General features: G+C 35.8%; 1 protein-coding gene across 6 annotated transcripts in view; it reads left to right on the forward strand.

Annotated features, from left to right (window-relative positions):
* Positions 1-1,620: 1,620 nt before the first annotated feature.
* The window catches only part of LOC115446400 (P protein), a 47,982-nt gene continuing 28,542 nt past the window's right edge, over positions 1,621-21,060 (forward strand). Inside the window, exon 1 of one of the 6 annotated variants that reach the window (XM_037444392.1) lies at positions 1,621-1,847. In XM_037444392.1, coding sequence (XP_037300289.1) covers positions 1,624-1,847 — 224 coding nt within the window. In that variant the 5' untranslated portion in view covers positions 1,621-1,623. Of the gene's footprint in view, positions 1,848-7,298; positions 7,318-9,461; positions 9,706-21,060 lie in introns of those variants that run through there. The other 5 variants (XM_037444397.1, XM_037444394.1, XM_037444393.1 and 2 more) reach the window with 5 other exon arrangements.

Consider the following 21,060-nt stretch of genomic DNA (forward strand, 5'->3'; position numbering starts at 1 on the left):
TATGCCCGTAAAGGAGTTTAGCACCTTATATTAATTAGTAATCTCTACCGCTCAAAATCATGTATTCAATATAACAAGCTTAGGAAGGGAGATAGGGAACAAGATACTTGGGGGTCATATGCGTATCAGGCATAGGTAAACGACTGAAGGAAATTCGATGTGACTTTTTTTTCGTAAACAGATAGGGAATATCATTTTTTGATATCAAGCAGGCAGTTTGTTTAAATGATATGCTTGTATTATGCAATTATAGATCCCGATTTTCAAGCACCATATTTGTCAAGTTTGTTCTTAAAGCCATTTACATTTTCTGCTGGAACCATATCCTGTGGAGCTTGTTCTATGCTTTTACTAGTTTACTCGTCAGGAAATCTGTGTGTAAAATTATTAATATTGTAATATGATATGCGGCGATAGCCTAGTTGGGTGTAGAACGGACTGCCAAGACTAATGTCCGCAGGTTCAAATCCAAAAGGCACACACCTCTGACTTTTCTAAAATCATGTGTGTATTCTTTGTGAATATATCGTTCGCTTTAACGGTGAAGGAAAACATCATGAGAAAACCTACACATCTGAGAAGTTCTCTTCGAATGAATTTCGAAGGTGTGGAAGTCTACCAATCCGCACTAGGCCAGCGTGGTGGACTAAGGCCCTCTCAGTAGTAGAGGAGGCCCGTGCTCAGCAGTGGGCAAGTATATAATACAGGGCTGATATTATTAATATTTATTATAAAATGATATGAGGCATATCATATAACTAAAATTCTACGTTGTCAACACAGCTGTTATATAAAATTTGAAAACGTAAATGTTAGATATAAAAACGTAAACAGTTTAGAATTTAATTAATCCAAGTTATGAAATGCTTGGATTAATTCGTAGGGGAAATATAATACAAAGAAATAAAAAAATACAGTTGCAGAAAATAGAATAGGTTTAATACAGTATAATCCGTTTATTATGACTCTGCCTATATTGACCAACCTCTTATTATGACGTAATTACACTACGAAGTTTGGTTTTCATATAAGATTCTTTATAAAAAAAGTCGTATATAATGACTTCCCTTACAGTGACATGTCGCTTATTGTGACCCCTTTTAATAAATTATGTCCGGTTATAATGACCGACATGATTCTTTACGCCTTCAGTAATGTTCCTTGATTCCCGACGACGTTCGGCACGTGGCTCGTTTTTGTTTTCAATCTCAGTGAGTAATTGACATAGCGATGTCTTCTATACACAATAGTATTAGAGACTGTTTTTACAATAAAATAAAAAAACAAAAGCAGACAAAAATTACAGATTACTTACATTAAAAAAAATATAACTTTTATGTACATACATACATACATAGGTATGTACTTATTACGTGCAATTTTTATTTTATAAGTTACTATGTTTCTTTATTAAAGTACTTAAATACATGCATACTATTTACATAAAAATGTATTTTTTTCACAAAACGCTTTGTATGACGTCCGCTTATTATGACGTGTTTGTCAATTCCTTTCGATGTCATTATAAACGGATTCGACTGTACTTAACTTCTATATTTATTCAGACTTTATATTTCGTGAATAATTGTCCGCAAAATTAAAAACAACTTGTATTTTCAGACGATGGACGGCACGCTTGGAATCGTGAACGAATCCTTCGTAAGCACAGAAATAGAAAACGTAAAAAATGAGGAAGATAGAAAATTAGAGAAATATCTAGAAGTAGATGAAAATGTGTGTCATAATGACGCACAGTACAAATTCACAGGCGTCGTGTACAACAGCGTCAGGGAGAGACCAGCGAAGAAATGGAGACGGCGAAGTCTTGGGGATCCAGATGATCAATCGTAAGTATTCATTTATTATTAATTACATGATGCTCGCGGCTCCAGCCACGTATTAAGTGGTAGAAACAAACTTGGATCCCCATTTAAAATACTTTTTTTTTAATATGAGCACGTCCAATAGAATGTCGAGTAACGAGTGATGATTACCCCTCGGCAGTAGACACAATTATGCCGCCCTGTTGGAACTGGTTATGCACAGTCTGATCTCGGAATGCGACACACACGTGGGCCACTATGGCGGGTTTTAACACCTTGTTAACGTGGACCACTATGGCGGATTTTACCACCTTGTCGCTCTCCGGGCGTATATAAATATAACCTACAACCAGCATACTCCGCGGAAACTTTTCAATGTCTGGCCAATGTTTAAAATACACCCAACATTACCACGACGAGTCTTGACCCCAAATTAAGATTCAAGTCTCGGGTGTCCGATACATATATTGGAGACATATTTATATGTCCAAACGTGATAAGTTTAGTACTACAAAAACACAAGATAGATCTAAGAACAAACATTAATATTATGTCCCGAGGCGATATCGAAACCGCGACTCGTTTTTCATAATTCTCAGCTGAACCTCACACGTTACTTTTCTTCGTCAATATAGGTTTTTAAGTGAAATATCATTATGAATAATTATATAAGTTAATAATAACTCATAGCTTGCTCTTCAACTGTTTGTTCGTACTTACCTATGTGCCTACAATTACTTCCGCATTGTTTTATAAATTGCCAACATTTTACTGTGACTAGTATTTTGACCAAGCCTAAATGGGAATCGTTTGTCACGACTTGAAAGTTGAATGTTCTTGGGATCCTCCAGTATTCGTTGGCAATAATACTATCAGCGAAATTCAAAATATCATGTCAGATTGCTGGGCAAAAATTTAACCTCCCTAGTATGGTAACAATTATTGGTACCTGAAGTTTTCTATAAAGGTGGTTTTTCTTTGAGTACGCTACTTTCGTTATTCTGTTGCAGGGAATTTTGTTTATTAACTACATTAAAATTATTCAAATCCTTGTTTCGTCTCGAAAAGATAAAGCGCCTCATCAAATAATTATAGCAAATACAGAAAATTATGTAATGAAATGCCTGATAAAATAATAACAGCAAATATAGAGAATTAACATTTTGTGTTCTGATATTAAACAGATTATTTAACTAATATCTTAACGCTACATTAAATTCTGATATTTTGTGTAGTAGTTTTCGACTACAAGGATCTGTCGGGCCTACAATTCTGAAATACTTTAGGTATCACCTGCATAAGTAAAAATTACAATCCCACAGATTGCGGTCAGTAGGCACTAGGCGCAGATTCAATCGATTGTAAAAAAACATATTATTTTTATACAAAACGCCTAATGCATTTGTTATAACAAGATGCGCGAAAGGCATTTTACGTTTTAATGTTTTGAAGGCACTTTTTATTTGACATAGCACTATTGCTATCTCTATAGATTAAACTGTATAATTTACGAAATTAAATTAGTTGTTCTGAAAAGAAAAACAGTATGGCATGAAGTTACTTGTTTAAAATATTTGATTTTACATACTTAATTTTTTATTACAGTATACTAGCTTTTGCTGGCGGCTTCGCCTGCGTAAAGGAGTTTCCCGGGATAAAAGTCCCGCTATATATTTTCCTGGGATAGTAGCCTGGAACCTTCCCAGGGTCTTCAACTTTCTCCATACCGAATGTCATAAAAATCAATTCAGTAGGCTTTTAGAAAATCGATAACATACTTACAGACAGACAGAAAAGGAATTTATTTTATACTATGTATAGATTATCGTTGACTATTTAGCACTAGTCCAACTCTGAGCAGCTACGTAGTTCACTGTCTTGATTTGAAAACTAAAAAATATTATAAAGTACTTACTTACTAAGTAGACATACTACTTACGTGCTCGAATAAAGATGTGTATTTTAAATCTATAAGTATCAGTTTATAAAAAAAATATACATAACTAATACAAAACTACACTGTTAAAAATAACATAACGAAGCTATTATACTATAAAAACAATAGCTCCATTTAATGGTTTGTGACTCGCGATTACTCATAAGAGGTGTTAATATCAGCTACTCATGCCTATGACAATTTTTAACACTTCTAGTCAAGAACTCCTTCACACAAACACGTGACTCGGAAACGAATCCACAAGTATCTTGGTACTATATGTTTAATGTAGTACCTCATCGTGATAGTATAGGAAGTATGTTTATACATTCCCAATATATAGATTTCAGGTCCTGAATTCGATTGCCAGGTCAAGCTACACTGTTGGTTTACTTACATTATTTGTATACTACAATGTCCCTTTCATGTCTGACAGGCGCACCGTAAATAAGTTATTTTTAGTAAAGAGACATAATATGTTAGGTCTAGCCCTGGATCATGAATTTTTTCGAGGCGAGGCAATATATAATAATGCCGCCCGCACCCACCTATATTTTTACCCTTGTCATAATTTCGCAACCCGTGGAAGGTATTTATGTGTTTAATGTACTGAACGTCTCAGTAGTCAAAGTTGTGAAAGTGATGAGTTGTGTATTCGTCTGCCAAGTTTATATTTCCCGCTCAGGGCATGAGCTCCGGTTTGCCCCCCACCCCCGGAATCCGGGGCGGGTTAGGGCTCATAGTGCCTAATTACGCTGGCTACAATTTCCTTCAAAACGTAATAAAACTGCGTGTTCATTACGGCCTGGTGACAGATATAGACACGAAATAACGATTCACTTAGTGGTGGAGTAAAACTCTAACCATATATTTTAACTACAACATGGATGAGCTGACTTCAAAAAAATGAGGTTATCGGAGCGATTGCTTTTGTATTTCATATTATAATGATAGATTTCCGCCGCCTAAATTAATAACTTTTCTTGGTTTCGCGGAGTAAGCGATTTCTATTCCCGCCCAGCCTTCATGAAGGGCGATTTGATGGTTAGGCTTAGTTCTCTGGCCTTAAAACCCAATGCTGAGCTGCCTAGAGATTCGAGAAACATCCCTAACATAATAATGTATATAATATATACTTTATATACTCCAATGCTAACTAAAACCCCATCATGGTCGTGATCGGTGCATCTGGGCCGGTTGGTAGGCTCCACTGGTGAAAAGTATCAAGCTGTCTCCCGTAACCGTCCCCGCGAAACGATTTTGCCACCCTAATCCTTATTTCTTTCGTTTAAGACCGTCAGAGCATTCATTATCCTTGTAGTATTGTAGGTGATTGGTATGTGAAAATCATACTAAACTAACGGATTACGGATACGTTAACAGTGGATGATATTACAATATCCATTTACAGCTGTTTTCAATACACGATCCCAATATCAATCTTCAAGCCGATTCCGAGAATGAACCAACATAACTCATTTGTAAGCACCTAAGAAAAAACTTTGTTCCGATTGGCCCAGTTTTGAGATAGATCGAAAAAAGCGATTGAGATCGTTTATTGAAAATGGCGGTTAGTTAGTGACTGTCAGCGTAATAGTCATTGTATGAATATGAAATAAAAGATTTTGCCCGCGGCTCCGCCCGCGTGATATGTTTTTTTGGGGATAAAGTCCCGATTTATATTATCCCAGGATAAAAAGTAACTTATAGGATAAGGAGTAATTTAGCTTCCTATTACTGGAAATTGGTTCAGTAGTGCCCGATAGATAGATCAGCTCCTTTAACAAACAAAGTTACAAAATTTACCTCTTTATAAGTTTATTATAGATTGATAGTTTGTGCCCGCCATTTTGTTGTTGTTTTTTTGCCCTCATTCGTGTCCTGTGTCTTTTAGAGCAAGTTATTACACTGGCGTTACGAACTCATTCATCCTATCAAGCAGTAGCATCAATAATTGTATTTTACTCCAACCGACAAGCCAAGATATCGCGTACGTACTAAACAATATGACATTAATCTCAAGAAATATTGTGTATTAGTTGAGTATTACGTTAAATATACTAAGATAAGATATCTAAAGTTATTATAAATCAACAAAATTATAAGCATTATACACACAATTTAACTGGCCTCTCTGTTTTTTTTTACACTGGCCTACAATAACTTACCTTGTATTGCTTTTACCCTCTTTTACAGGCAAGGTAAGGTGATCTCACTGTACCTGATGGTACGTGGAGTGGGGTCCAATAGAATGTCCACCGACGAGAGATAATTACCCCTCGGCAGTCGACACAATTATGCCGGCCTGTTGGAACTGGATATACACAATCTGATCCCCGAAAGCACGACACGGGTGGGCCACGATAGCGAGTTTTAACACCTTGTGTACGGTGGTCGCTATGCGAGCGGATATAAAATATATCCTACCACCAATAAACCTACACTATCCTGGCCTGTATTATATTTACAAATTGTTTTCTCATCATCAACCACAAGTCTACTGAAGGTCAAAATACCACTTACGATACGAAAAGACGGTACCTATATGAGACAGTAGTTATACACCGGTCGATCTGCCACATTTATATTATAAATCAATATTTAAACTGTGACTAATATTTAGAAAAATCTTGTATTTCTCATAGTATAATATCTTGGAGCAGCCTGCGTATAGGCCGCCGAAATTATGTCAACTACCGAGGGATAGTTATCTCTCATCAATCGTAATTTTTACGCCTTTGCGATTTAATACTAATATAGATTACTCCCGAAGCAATTCTTGTATTCTCGGTCTCCACACCGAATGCACGCCCATGCACGGGAGGACATTTGTCGTGGTCCTAGGCACACACTTAAGTATTTATATCTCATGGTTGCCAATTCAGATTGAGGCCTCGCGAGCATTTCTTTCTTCTCTCCTCCTCCCTTCCTAAGAGACTTCCTTCTCCTTCCCTCAAACTTCCTTCCCCAGATATCCCCTCCCAACTTCATTCCAGAGGGAATCTAGTATTCCATTCGCAGGTTTCCCCGGTGTTGAATGCAGGGTCCGATACACAAAAAATACTACTATAGAGACAGATGTAGGTTTGTTAAAGGACAATGCAAATGATAATAATAATATATGTCATAGTCAAACTATTTGCTTAGTTATTTTTTACATGAACGGTACATTATCACCAGTCTATATTTATTTATTCAGACAGTTATTCAATTATTGAAACACTTATTTACTTCAATAACAATTTATTGCATAGTAACACTAACGGAACAAGGTGCTGCGACATATACATTTCGTTATCTCTGGGTAATCTATTCATTTAAGGTTGGCTTACCATTAATCAATATTATAGCGTCATTGTTAAGCTTACTATAATTATAAAATCTATGAACTGTGTGAAACAATGCAATGTGTTGTACGCTTTTTATTCTGTGACATAGTTTTGTTTGCATCCCTGACTGCGTCAAAAGTCCGGTTCCATTACAAGGATAAAAAATTGCATACTACTTAAAATGTTCTGAAAGAATTTTCAGAATCGGAGCCTTGTTTCGGAAATTATGGTAATGGAGTTCTTTCATTTGGTTGTTAAGTACAACTAATTGATTGTTTGTCATAAACAATTAAGTAATTATTTATAACTAGCTTCCGCCCGCAGCTTCGCCCGCGTGGATTTCGGACTTCAAAAGTCGAGGAGGTGCTCAATTTGTTGGGATGTTTTTTAATATATGGTGGTATGCAGGTGGTCCGATTGTCCGGTCAGGGTCTGATGATGGGATCCTCGTGAAATCGAAGGAACTTTTAACTATTAAGGTTGCACACGCGACGGAAGCTTAAAAAATGCAGTAGCTTCTCCCGTTTTCCCAACATTTCCCTTCACTGCTCTGCTCCTATTAATTGTAGCGTGATGAAAAGTATACTATAACTAGCCCAGGAGTATGAAAAATAATTGTACCAAGTTTCGTTAAAATCCGTCGAGTAGTTTTTGTTTCTATAACGGTTATACAGACAGACAGACAAAAATTTTACTAATTGCATTTTTGGCATCAGTATCGATCCCTAATCACCCCCTGGTAGTTATTTTGGAAATATATTTCATGTACAGAATTGACCTCTTTACAGATTTATTATAAGTATAGATAGATATCTTCTGTATACTATTATTAAAATGGCAAATTACTTTTTTTACACTTGTTAATTACAACATCTTATAATAATTTAATTTTGAAATTATATTATCAAAAGTTCAATATATTCCATAAAAATATAGTAGTATATAGTAGGCATAGTTTCTTTTATGAATACAAAGACCAAAATTCGCTGTAATCTTTCTTATCTTAAAAATATTATAAATGTGAAAATTAGTGAACATTTTTGTTTGTTTGTTAGGAGTAAACTGAGTAATAGCTGAACGGATTTAGATGAAATTTAGCACATGAGTAGACCGTGACCTGGATAAACCCCTTTTTTATCTTAGTAATTTGCTCTTGTAGGGTATAGTACTTTTTTTTAATCGATGGCGCTGACGACGTTTTGTAACTTTTAAAGCGGATAAGGCTAGTTACGCGGGCAAAGCCGCGAGCAACACCTAGTATTAATAGATATGTCGCCGCAAAGTCCAATAAAAATGGTTAAGTGATTGATTTTAACCATATGTTATTTATTATATTGCATTAACTATTTATTATAGCTCAAACTACAAATTTGCAATATTGAATATTGCAAATAGTAAACTGTTGTTTGCTTTTTATTTAAGTTTCGCAATATCTCCAATAGATGGCATATCATTACGGCGATACTGTTTCCTTTTTAATGTTTAAATTCTTTCTAGATTATAAATTTATTATTAATATTCACTAATAATTATGTAAAGTTACTTTACTATTATGAAGAGATTTATTAGGAGATGTTACTTTAGGATTTCTATTTAAAAGTAATTCAATAGACTCTGTGTAATATTGACCAATCAGAGCGCCGGATTGGTTGGCCAATCGGAACGCTAGAATAGTTTTCTTGTACAAGGTTTTCTGTTGGACAGGGCAGAGTATAATCAGACCTCGAGTAAGAAAGTTCTCTTGGGAAAAATTATATTGTCAAACTGTTTTAAGTGTTTTATTGGTTGTCGTCACAAATAAAAAGGATGGACCCAGAAAATAACAGCAATGCCGAACTCTTGTCAATAGAGGGCGGTGTTGCTGCACCACAAAAAAACGGCGCTGAAACTTCTTCTTCGACAGATACGAGTAGCCGAGTTTGAATATAATTCACTCAAAATGAAAACACGATGTTTATATTAACAATCTATTAGTTATGGATTTAAGACAATTTATTTTAATTTTCCAGCTGATCTAATAGAAAAGTCTAGGTTAGTATTTACATACATAATGGATATAAAGAATGTGTTTATACGTTTTTCAGTGCATTAATCTACTTTTTAACTTCAGTTTTACGCATATATATTTACGCGACATGTTTTTCTATAAATAAATAAAAACATGAAAAAAACAAAACAAAATGTAATTAAAACGTAATTAATTGATTCGTTTCAATACAAATGCGTTGAATAGGGTAGGTCTGTTATTAGCTAATTATTTTTCGATACCCACAATTACAATTTTTTTTACCTTAAATATTTTTAAAAATCAAATTAAAATGGGTACTAACCCCCCTTTCCCCACTCCTTCCAATGTTTACATATCTATGCTGATACAGATAGTGCGCTCAGTCGCAATCGGCCCGCGCGTTGTGTCGCGCGCGTTCGCGGAGTGTTTACAAACAGATGGCTTGGAACATTGTTTAGTGGTTTTCGACGCATTTTTGTATGTGAATGCAGTTTGTTGGTAAATTTGGGAATGTTTTTCAAATTAGCGGAGAGTGGATATTGTCTTTTAATCGGGGCCTTTGATTTTAATTTGCTGGTGAAGGTAATTTGTTTGAAAATTTGTTTTAAGGTATGCGAAGTCTACCTGCGTATTCTATCATTCACAGATTATCCCAGATGTCAGAAATAGGGCTAGAATTATTTTATTGAAATCGCGAAGGTACTGCGAGCAGTGTTTATGATTGGCTCGCTATTGATATACTTGAACGAATTCGATACGGTTTTCACAATTGAATTAAGACTTTCAAGTTTTATGGGCAGATAATACAAATTTATCTATGTTGAAATTAGGGCAAATTATTTTAACATTTCTATACATTATATTAACCTCGATGTTTACATTCTGAATCTCGATTAGTGTGTGAAAGGTAACGAACAGGTCGTATGTTTAGTTCCTGGGTCAAAAAAACAATTAATTTGATATAATTGCCATTAATTAATTTCACAATAAGATTATATATTGCACAATAAATTAAATTATTTTCATATATTTTAGTTAGAAAAATATATTTGACTAATCTACCTCGGAAATGCCGAATGCATTTTAATTATAAATAAGCTAATCACATTATTAATACATTACAAAAATATTATAATCGTTTGAACAAAATAAACATTAATTTTAATTACATAATAACATTAATAATTCATTAAGAGATTAATATCTAATGACGTTCATTTGTTTAGTAAATGGTTCATTTATTTGCTAAATCATAACCTTTGTTTCTGACATTAGTCATTGTAAGACTAAGCATTTAACTATGATTGTTTTAAATCTTATATAAATAACTTTAAGGGCCTTTTTTAATTGATATTACTGGAAAATTAATCAAGTTTCAATGGAAAATGTATTCTTATTCAGATTAGATAAGGTCGATATTATAGTTGTTAGATAAATTGTTTGTGCATTTCCCGTTGATGCTTATCGGGTGGCAAATTAGTAATGTGGATACATTTTATTGTTTTTTAACATTGTTTACTTTTAAACGAATCGTAAAATCACCTGTTATGTGTTCGAGTCGGACGCTAGTTTATTTTTATTGTGTTCAAGGAAAAAACGTGAGGAGCTATCTACTTACCCAATTTTCATTTATCTATGTCGTATTTGTAATCTGTGCCGTAAACAATTTTTGACAATGACGTACTTGTTTGTTCATAAAGGTTTTTTTCCATCTCTGAGTATATTTTTTGTGAGTAATTTATTTGTAATTTTGTCTACAATATAATTCTTATTATGTTGGCCTAAGGGTTTGAGATAAAATAGCTTTCTTTTTAAAAAGATATTTCGGAATATGCTGGCACTCATTTCAGAGATTACCTCTAGATTTACATTAAAAACTGTATATTGATCAGTAGTTTCTCAAAAGTGCAGGCCCCGAGTTTGATCTCCATGTCAGGTAATTGAATGTATTTAAAAAAAAGAAATAGCTTGGGAACTTGTCTTATTAAATGGAAATGGCGAAGCGTCTCTTTGCACCTACCCTTTAGGAACGCAAGCGTAGTGATATGCCCTCCAACAATCTTATAAAACGAAACAGGAAAACCTTTTTCAAAAAAATAATAACATCTTGTTGTAGTTGTCTTGCGTAGCCAAAGTGACTATGTTGAGGTCTCAGATTTGATTACTGAATCAGGTATATTCAACCGGCTTTCTCTGCTCAGTTATCCGTAGTTTAGTATACTCGATAAAACCCAATAGTCACGTGGCATTTAACATATCTGGCGAAACGAGTGATAGACTATCTTTTTATTAGTTTCCTGGAAAAAGTGCTTTATTATTACCGCTCAGCCTTCATAGGGGGCGATTCATGTTATTATTAGGTTCTTATGTTAGGGTCACCGTGTCTTAAGACCCGGCGTTGAGCCCGAAGATACAGTAAAGGTAGAGCGACTGCCGAGTCTCTAAATTATCCCTACGCACGACATACCAACTATAATTTCGCGGTGGCCATCTTACATTAGGGACAACTACGGGCTACCGCCGACGGAAATGTCTATCTGCGTGATGGTATTCTACCTACCCTTTAAAAGAGAAAAAGGCGTGCTATATTCAGTCGAGCCGGGTTCTTAATATAAAACTGGCTAAACCGCAGCTCTAAGAGTTGAAATGTCAAGGTCGATCAAGTCTAGATACGAAACACTATAACCTAACATCGGGATCACGAGATAAGTTATACATTAGATAAGACGTTATGTCTAGGTATTTAGACATTGCATACGTGGTATTAATGATTCGCTCATCTGTATGAGTTACTAGTTATTCCATGCCGCCTTGCCAACGTAAAGACGTAGTTTAGAATAAAATCGTTTAACTTGATCACTGGAAAGTGTTGTTTTGAATTCATAATTTCTGTTTGAAAAGTTTATCGGATAAAGAGACAAAAAATATTTGTTGTAACCGTAGGAAAAGGCTTGGTTTTCAGTCACGAATAAATAATAATAATATCAGCCCTGTATTATATACTGTCACACTGCACGGCCTCCTCTACTACTGACGGGGATTAGACCTTAGTCCACCACGCTGGCCTAGTGCGGATTGGTAGACTTCACACCACCTCGAAATTCCTATAGAGAACTCCTCAGGCATTCAGGTTTCCTCACGATGTTTTCCTTCATCGTTCAAGCAAGTGATAATTCACAAAGAAAATCCTACATAATTTTAGAAAAGTCACAGATGTGTGCCTTTGGGATTTGAAACTCCGGCCATTCGTCTCGGCAGTCCCTTCCACAACCAACTAGGCTATCTTAGCTTAATTCACGAATATTAGCTATATAATTACTATAATTAATTATTTTTTGTACCAAGTAGCTCGGTATTAATATGACGTTGGTACTTAAATGAATTTTGAAGGTAATTTTATCTCATAAAGTTTGGAATAAAACTATTTTTCTGATTTTATTGCCAGTTTTTAAACGATGATGTTCTCCCTACGTTTTGAAGACTTTGCAGCCTTCATAGTGACGGGGGGGGAGGGGGGACTAAAGTGTGGGTTGTCCGAAAAGTCAACGTTACAAGATCTGCCTATATTTTGCAATTATATACTTATATTTTTTATCTGTTGACGGTCCTACGCAGAATGAGCTCACAGTGTCTTGAAGTTTATATAAAAATACCAATATGCATTTAGATCGAACGCGTATAAACTACACCGTCTGAAATCCGAATAAGCCTCAAAAGTTCTGCATAAGAATTGCGAAATTATGGTCCATCAGTCTGGTTTGGTAATTTGCAGATTTCAGACTTGTACGTTTTTAAATTTTATGTGTTGATTTGCTTGTACAGATTGTTCTTTGCAATGGCTAAACTGATTTCGACGAACCTTTTATAGCAAGTAACAATTTTTCAAAGTGTACACTATTTTACTCGACAAAAGCACTACAGAGCACGTAAGCCGGAACGAAACTACAAATTTATAATGCGGACGGCCGAAATGTACGCACTTCTGACATTTCTAAAGTTTTGTGAGTATTCTTTCTAAATTATCGCTTGCTATAACGGTGAAGGAGAACATCGTGAGTAAACCTGCACACCTAAGATGTTCTCCCTAATAATATTTGGTGTGTGAAGTCTGTCAATCCGCACTAGGCCAGCGCGGTTGACTAAGGTCTAATCCCTCTCAGTAATAGAGGACACTTGTACCTATCATTGCGATACTATAAAATATTACTATCTAACTGCCTTAAGCCGGATCGCGGCAAACAATAAGCCTTGATAACATGCAATAAATTAAAGGATTTACGATATTTAAAGTTGTCACGACACCCATCAGTCGATTAATATAAAGAGATTAAGATAAAGGAAATGCGTAACTAATTCAAACCGGTATCAGATGTCACATGCGTGGTCACCAGCGGGCTGATGGTAGGTGGTCACTTAGGGCTGATACACACCATATATATTGTAGATATCGATGATGCGGGTTTTCCACTTAAAATATTTTATTAGTATTATGATTTTTTATCATTTTATAGATATTTGTCGCTGATTATCAAGTGGCGACTTGTTGATGTATACATTCATACATAATAGTTTATATGGAACATGTTGGCCTTCTAGGAATAGGCTGGGACTCATAGATTGCTTTGCACGATCTTGCTCTACAAACATTAACTAAAAAAAGTTTCATTAATATCTCTAAGCAGTATTTCCCAGTGTATTTTAGCCACGCCACCCTGCTGCCTAAAATGAAAATGACCCACCTGCTTTTCAATGCAAGAAAGGTGAAGCCAGCGGGCTCAGCAAATATCCTAATATTATAAAAACTAATTAGTATATTTATTACGTCTTCACACATTTACTACTCAAACCCGTGATGTGAAATTTTGCTTATAAGTTGTGATAAATATATCTCATATATCTCATATAAATATATATATATATATATATATATATATATATATATATATATATATATATATATATATATAAATCCCTATTTCTCTTGGTCACGCCATCACGCATGAACGGCTGGACTGATTTCACTTTTTTGTTTTTTTGTGTTTGTTATTGTCAGGAGATGGTTCTTATGAAAGAAAAAAAATTGCGCGGAAAATTATAAAATTTAAGAAAACCTAACGAAAATATTAAATTTATATAACTTTCAATTGTTTAAAATATCTGTCAGCGATTGACAGAATGCGCGCTACAAATTCATAGTTAAGACGGGACAACGTCTGTCGGGTCAACTAGTATAAGAATAAAATATAACACTATATGCAAGTAATACAGCAATTTTTAATTATTTTTGAATTATTTTCCTCCTACCTAATCATATTATAGTTAAATGTGACCTCTTCAAAGCCTACTTTTTCAACTAATCAAAGAAGATACGACAGACCGCGTGACTTCAACTCCTGCTAAATGGTAATGAACAAAAAAAAAAACATATTCACTGAAAAAAAAATAATTACCGTCATGGCAATTACCTTTCATCATTGTTAAATAGTGATATGACCACAAACGCCGAATAAATTACTTAATTTTAAACGTCACTGAAATCTCATTAATTTTCAAAATATTTATAATTATTCACACCACGATCCAAACCAGTAATATATTTAAATATATGAGGAACATTTCCTGCAAACTTTTTAAATATTTTAATTTGGAGGACACATTAAGATTAAGGAATCACGTGAAAGATAAAATTGTTTTCGGAATGTACTAAACTGTTTTAACTTAGGTACCTATGTACAGGGTCATTATGACATCGCGTTACTAAATTAAAACACATAGTTAGCTACTTGGAAATAACACTTTACAATAAGTTACTTGAGTAGTAGATGTAAAATAAAAAAGTGTAAGTTTCATACAAAATAATTTATTAATATATAAAAAATAAATTAAATTTTACGCCCTAATGGCACTAATACTACTCTAGGAGAATTAGTTGCAGCGGCAGCATCATACTTTCAACTACAAAATTATCAAAAATCTTAAAACAAAAACTAAGATGTTTTGTGAAAATTTTAATTATTAATGGATGATTTATGCCTATATATATATATATATCTATACTTCTATACTATTATATAAAGCTGAAGAGTTTGTTTGTTTGTTTGTTTGTTTGAACGCGCTAATCTCAGGAACTACCGGTCCAAACCGAAAAATTCTTTTTACGTTGGATAGCCCTTTGTTCGTGGAGTGCTATAGGCTATATATCATCACGCTATACCCAATAGGAGCGGGGCAGTAATGGCTAATCTCAGGAACTACCGGTCCAAACTGAAAAATTCTTTTTGCGTTGGATAGCCCTTTGTTCGTGGAGTGCTACAGGCTATATATCATCACGCTATACCCAATAGGAGCGGGGCAGTAATGGCTAATCTCAGGAACTACCGGTCCAAACGGAAAAATTCTTTTTGCGTTGGATAGCCCTTTGTTCGTGGATTGCTTTAGGCTATATATCATCACGCTATACCCAATAGGAGCGGAGCAGTAATGGCTAATCTCAGGAACTACCGATTCGAACTGAAAACATATTTTTGTGTTGAATAGTCCTTTGTTTGTGGAGTGCTCAAAGTTATATATCATCACGCTATGACCAATAGGAGCGGAGCAGTAATGGCTAATCTTGGGAACTACCGGTTTCAACCAAAAAAATCGTTTTTTGTTGGATAGCCCTTTATTTGTGGACCGCTATAAGCTATATATCATCACGCTATGACCAATAGGAGCGGAGCAGTAATGGCTAATCTCAGGAACTACCGGTTTGAACTGAAAAATCTTTTTGTGTTGGATAGCCCTTTGTTCCTGGAGTGCTATAGGCTATATATCATCACGCTATGACCAATAGGAGCGGAGCAGTAATGAAACATGTTGCAAAAACGGGGAAAATTATGAGTTTTGAGAGCTTCCGTTGCCTGCGCTGCGTAAACGGTTAAAGTTATGCAACAATGATGTCTGACGGGATTGTTTCACTTAAAAAGTTCTAAATAATATAACAAAAGTCCCCCGCTGCATCTGTCTGTCACGTGTTAAACTCAAAAACTACCCAACGTATTAAGATGAAATTTGGTATGGAGACAGTTTGAGACCCTGGGAAGAACATAGGCTCCCGGGAAACTACTATTTTTATAACGGAAAACTTTAGCTTGAAAAACTTTATAACGCGGGCGGAGCCGCGAGCAAAAGCTAGTATATATATATATATATCTATACTATTATATAAAGCTGAAGAGTTTGTTTGTTTGTTTGAACGCGCTAATCTCAGGAACTACCGGTCCAAACTGAAAAATTCTTTTTGCGTTGGATAGCCCTATGTTCGTGGAGTGCTATAGGCTATATATCATCACGCTATACCCAATAGGAGCGGAGCAGTAATGCCTAATCTCAGGAACTACCGGTCCAAACTGAAAAAATCTTTTTGCGTTGGATAGCCCTTTGTTCGTGGAGTGCTATAGGCTATATATCATCACGCTATACCCAATAGGAGCGGAGCAGTAATGGCTAATCTCAGGAACTACCGGTCCAAACTGAAAAAATCTTTTTGCGTTGGATAGCCTTTTGGTCGTGGAGTGCTATAGGCTATATATCATCACGCTATACCCAATAGGAGCAGAGCAGTAATGGCTAATCTCAGGAACTACCGGTCCAAACTGAAAAATTATTTTTGCGTTGGATAGCCTTTTGGTCGTGGAGTGCTATAGGCTATATATCATCACGCTATACCCAATAGGAGCAGAGCAGTAATGGCTAATCTCAGGAACTACCGGTCCAAACTGAAAAAATCTTTTTGCGTTGGATAGCCTTTTGGTCGTGGAGTGCTATAGGCTATATATCATCACGCTATACCCAATAGGAGCAGAGCAGTAATGGTTAATCTCAGGAAATACAGGTTCGAACTAAAAAAATCATTTTGTATTGGATAGCCCTTCGTTCGTGAAGTGCTATAGGCTATATATCATCACGCTATGACCAATAGGAGCAGAGCAGTAATGGCTAATCTCAGAAACTAGGAGTTTGAACTGAATAATTCTTTTGTGTTGGATAGCCCTTTGTTCCTGGAATGCTATAGGCTATATATATCATCACGCTATGCCCAATAGGAGCGGAGCAGTTATCGCTAATCTCAGGAACTACCGGTTCGAACTGAAAAAATATTTTTGTGTTGGATAGCCCTTTGTTCCTGCAGTGTTATAGGTTATATATCGTCACGCTATGACCAATAGGAGCGGAGCAGTAATGAAACATGATGCAAAAACGGGGACAATTTATTAGTTTTGAGAGCTTCTGTTGCGTGCGCTGCGTAAACGGTTAAAGTTATGCAACAATAATGTATGACGGGATTGTTCCTCTTAAAAAGTTCTACAAAAATATATCATAAAACAAAGTCCCCCGCTGCATCGGTCTGCCCGAACGTGTTAAACTCAAAAACTACCCAACGTATTAGGATAAAATTTGGTATGGAGACAGTTTGAGACGCTGGGAAGAACATAGGCTCCCGGGAAACTACTACTTTTATAATGGAAAACTTTAGCCTGAAAAACTTTATAACGCGGGCGGAGCCGCGGGCAAAAGCTAGTATATGTATATGTATACAAGTCGTGAATGAGGAAAAAAGATTTATATGTAATGAGGCACTCGCATTTCCATATCAACTTAAATAGTATTAAACGTAAACTTCCACTACATGACAATAACTCCTAGAAGAACAATCTTGCAAATAATCGGTAACAAACTTGACGTTTGCGCGGTGCATAATTTTTTTGTAACTATTCATTACTATAAAAAGAGGCAACAACAACAGCAAGTAAACAATTTTAAAATAAAATAACAGCTAAGGTTTGCGGTTTTCCTTTATATTTATTTTAAACGCGATATGCCGCAAGGGTAAACTCCTTGAAATTTGTGTCATGTTTATAAATACTTATGAGACTTAGCACTTAAAACCATAAAGTGACGTATTAACTAAGGTATGATATATTTATTACTCTTAATTGGCAGATTTTCCTTAATATCCACTAAGCGGCTATAAGGTACCTATACACGCTTTTTAATCCCGCAAGGATAGGCAGACGTTCAACTGATGCGCCCACTTTTAGCCGTGTGTATTGTGTGATGTGATTGGGAGTGAGCCTATCGCCATACCGAGCACAAATTCCAGAATTCGGGCTGATACTCATTAGACAAAACGAATATCATTTTGCCTACGATCGAACCCGAGACCAGAGCATCACAAGCGTACCGTAGGTAATAAAACAAGCCAAGGTTCAAACCCAAGAACACGTTCCGCTGACTTTTCAAGTCATGTGTCTTTGTGAATTATCGCTTGTTTTTAAGGCGAAGGAAATCAACAGGAAATCTGCAAACCTGAGAAGTTCTCTATAAGAATTTTGAGGGTATAAGAAGTCTGCTAACCTGCACTAGGCCAGCGTGGTGGACTAAGGCCCAATCCGTCTCAGTAGTAGACGAGGCCCATGCCCAACAGTGGGCCAGTATATAATACAGGGCTGATATTATTGTGGCTATATCACTTAAATATATGGCGTAAAAGAGTAACTTTTCTGAAGGTCTACATTTCCGTGGTATTTAATAATTAAAGCAAGGTCGTGTTATCACGCAAGCTTACAAACTTACAGTAAATGAATGTGTAATTAACAAAACATTACGCCTGATACCCAAAGAAGTAGGCAAAGGTACTACTAGGTGTCTCAATCATATTTGTCAGATTTAGTGCCATGCGATTGACAATATAGAATTGAAATTAAACTAATTGTCGGATTCTATCGCGGTTTTAGTATTTTATTTTCTTTCGACCTTTCGAAGACTTTGCAGTCCCCCCGTGACCATGAAGGCTGCAAAATCCACATCAGCGAACCTGGAACATATATTAATATTAAGTAAGCCATTAGGTACTCTGGCATTGATATTTGGTATAACTAATATTTTAATTTGAAAAATACTACCATTTCCTCCCAGGGTCTTCAAATTAATAAACCTTATTAAAACTTAAAAGTTTTTTTCTATTCGGAATGCGAAGGAGAACTGTTTTACCACGTAAAACCAGCAAACAGTCCAGATGTTTATCCATAAATAAACCATGAAAAAGTATATACACTCATCTTAGTTCTGAGAAACACGCCAATTTTATTTATTACACTGTTCGCACGCATTTAACGTGTAACCTCTAACTTTTGCTCACGGCTTCATACGTCTAACATATTTTTTTAGAACAAAACTGTCACATTGCATTTTTCCGGGATAGCATATTTATAGTCCAGATCAAGTGCAGGATTAATTATTAATTGGCTTGGGGTTGTATTAGTAATAGTAACGCAATTTCTCTCTTAAGTGCGATTTCAACTGAGACGCTGTCAACCTATCAACAGTATCTCAAATGATATCTTAAGTCAACATATAATAGATTTGGACAGCTGAGTTATGTTTATTTAACATAACCGACTCAGGGGCCTTATTCTCTATCCCGCACGTTATTTTAACAGTGCGTAACAAGCACGTAACACAACGCATCATGTTTAGGACTATAGAAATTTGGCTTACAGAATATTATTCCACGCACATTTCTCAAAGATAACATGACACGGCCGCGTTACGCGTTTACATTGTCATACAGAATAAGGGCCCAGTTGAGAACAAGTCTTAAACGTCAACTTAAGTTTTGTTTATCAATTAGTTCAAAACATTCGCAGTCTTACTTATAAACTTGTTTTAGCGTTAAGAGGTGATAAAGAATGGCTTAAATAGCTGTCAAAAAAATCACCGTTTTCCTAATTTAAACCTTAATAAGAGGCAAAATGGCGGGTTTTGCCTTACAGCAGATCCAGTAAATTTGTGTTTTAACTAAGTATAGTTTTGCGATTTTTTTATAAGTAAGACTGTATATGTCTACTTGAGATCCTACTTAAAGGTGAGATTGATTTATTAATGCGGCCTTTGGATTTGGTTTATAAACACACACATCACGCATTTATATAGAGTATGCAGAGGCGCAACCAGGGCACCCACTTTTCGCCAAGTGTGTTCTGTCCCAGGAAGTGATAAGTAACGAGCCTATCGCCATATCGGGCACAAATTACCGACTCCGGGCTGATACTGAGCAGAAAAACTCTAATATCACATCGAACCCAGGACTTCAGAGCGCTACCGTACCGCACATGCAGTATAATTACGCCACTAAGACAGCCAACAGACTTGTTTTATCTCGTGTGCTAAATTTTATTTAAATTCAGCGATTTCTATGTTTACTAACAAACATATCCACAGACGTTAGCATTCAGGATACACGGTTATTCAAAACGCGCGTTAACTTTATAACCATTAGAGGCTGGTGTCAGCGAACTCTCAGCGGGTCATGGTTAAGTCTCGCATGCAGGTTGCACTTTTTCCTCAAGCAAGTTTTGTAATATAAACTTATATAGCCTGATTGATGATTCGTGTGTTAACGCGCGACGCTCGGTGCGATTGCTTTGTGTATTTTTGTTTATCGACATTAATATCAAAAAAGCGGCGATAGCCTAGTTGGTGGTGAAACGGACTGCAGAGACGAATGTCCGCAGGTTCAAATCCCAAGGGCACACACCTTTGACTTTTCAAAAAAAAATGTGTATTCTTTGTGAATTATCGCTTGCTTTAACGGTGAAGGAAAACATCGTGAGGAAACCTGCACATCTGAGAAGTTCTTTATAGGAATTTCGAAGGTGTGTGAAGTCTACCAATCCGCATTAGGACAGCGTGGTGGACTAAGGCCTAATCCCTCTCAGTAGTAGAGGAGGCCCGTGTCCAACAGTGGGACAGTATATAAAACAGGGCTGATGATGATGTTAATGATGACATTAATATGTTAGGAAGTCTTATTCCGTCTACGAAGGCGATTCCGTCTTTTGTCAATTGCTGGCGTTCTAATCGGACAGTTTTGATAGTCGTATCGGAAAAATTATATACAAAAAGGCGGATTCGCTCCCG

Source organism: Manduca sexta, chromosome 28 (genome assembly GCF_014839805.1).
Source record: "Manduca sexta isolate Smith_Timp_Sample1 chromosome 28, JHU_Msex_v1.0, whole genome shotgun sequence".
NCBI classification, from domain to species: Eukaryota; Metazoa; Arthropoda; class Insecta; order Lepidoptera; family Sphingidae; genus Manduca; species Manduca sexta.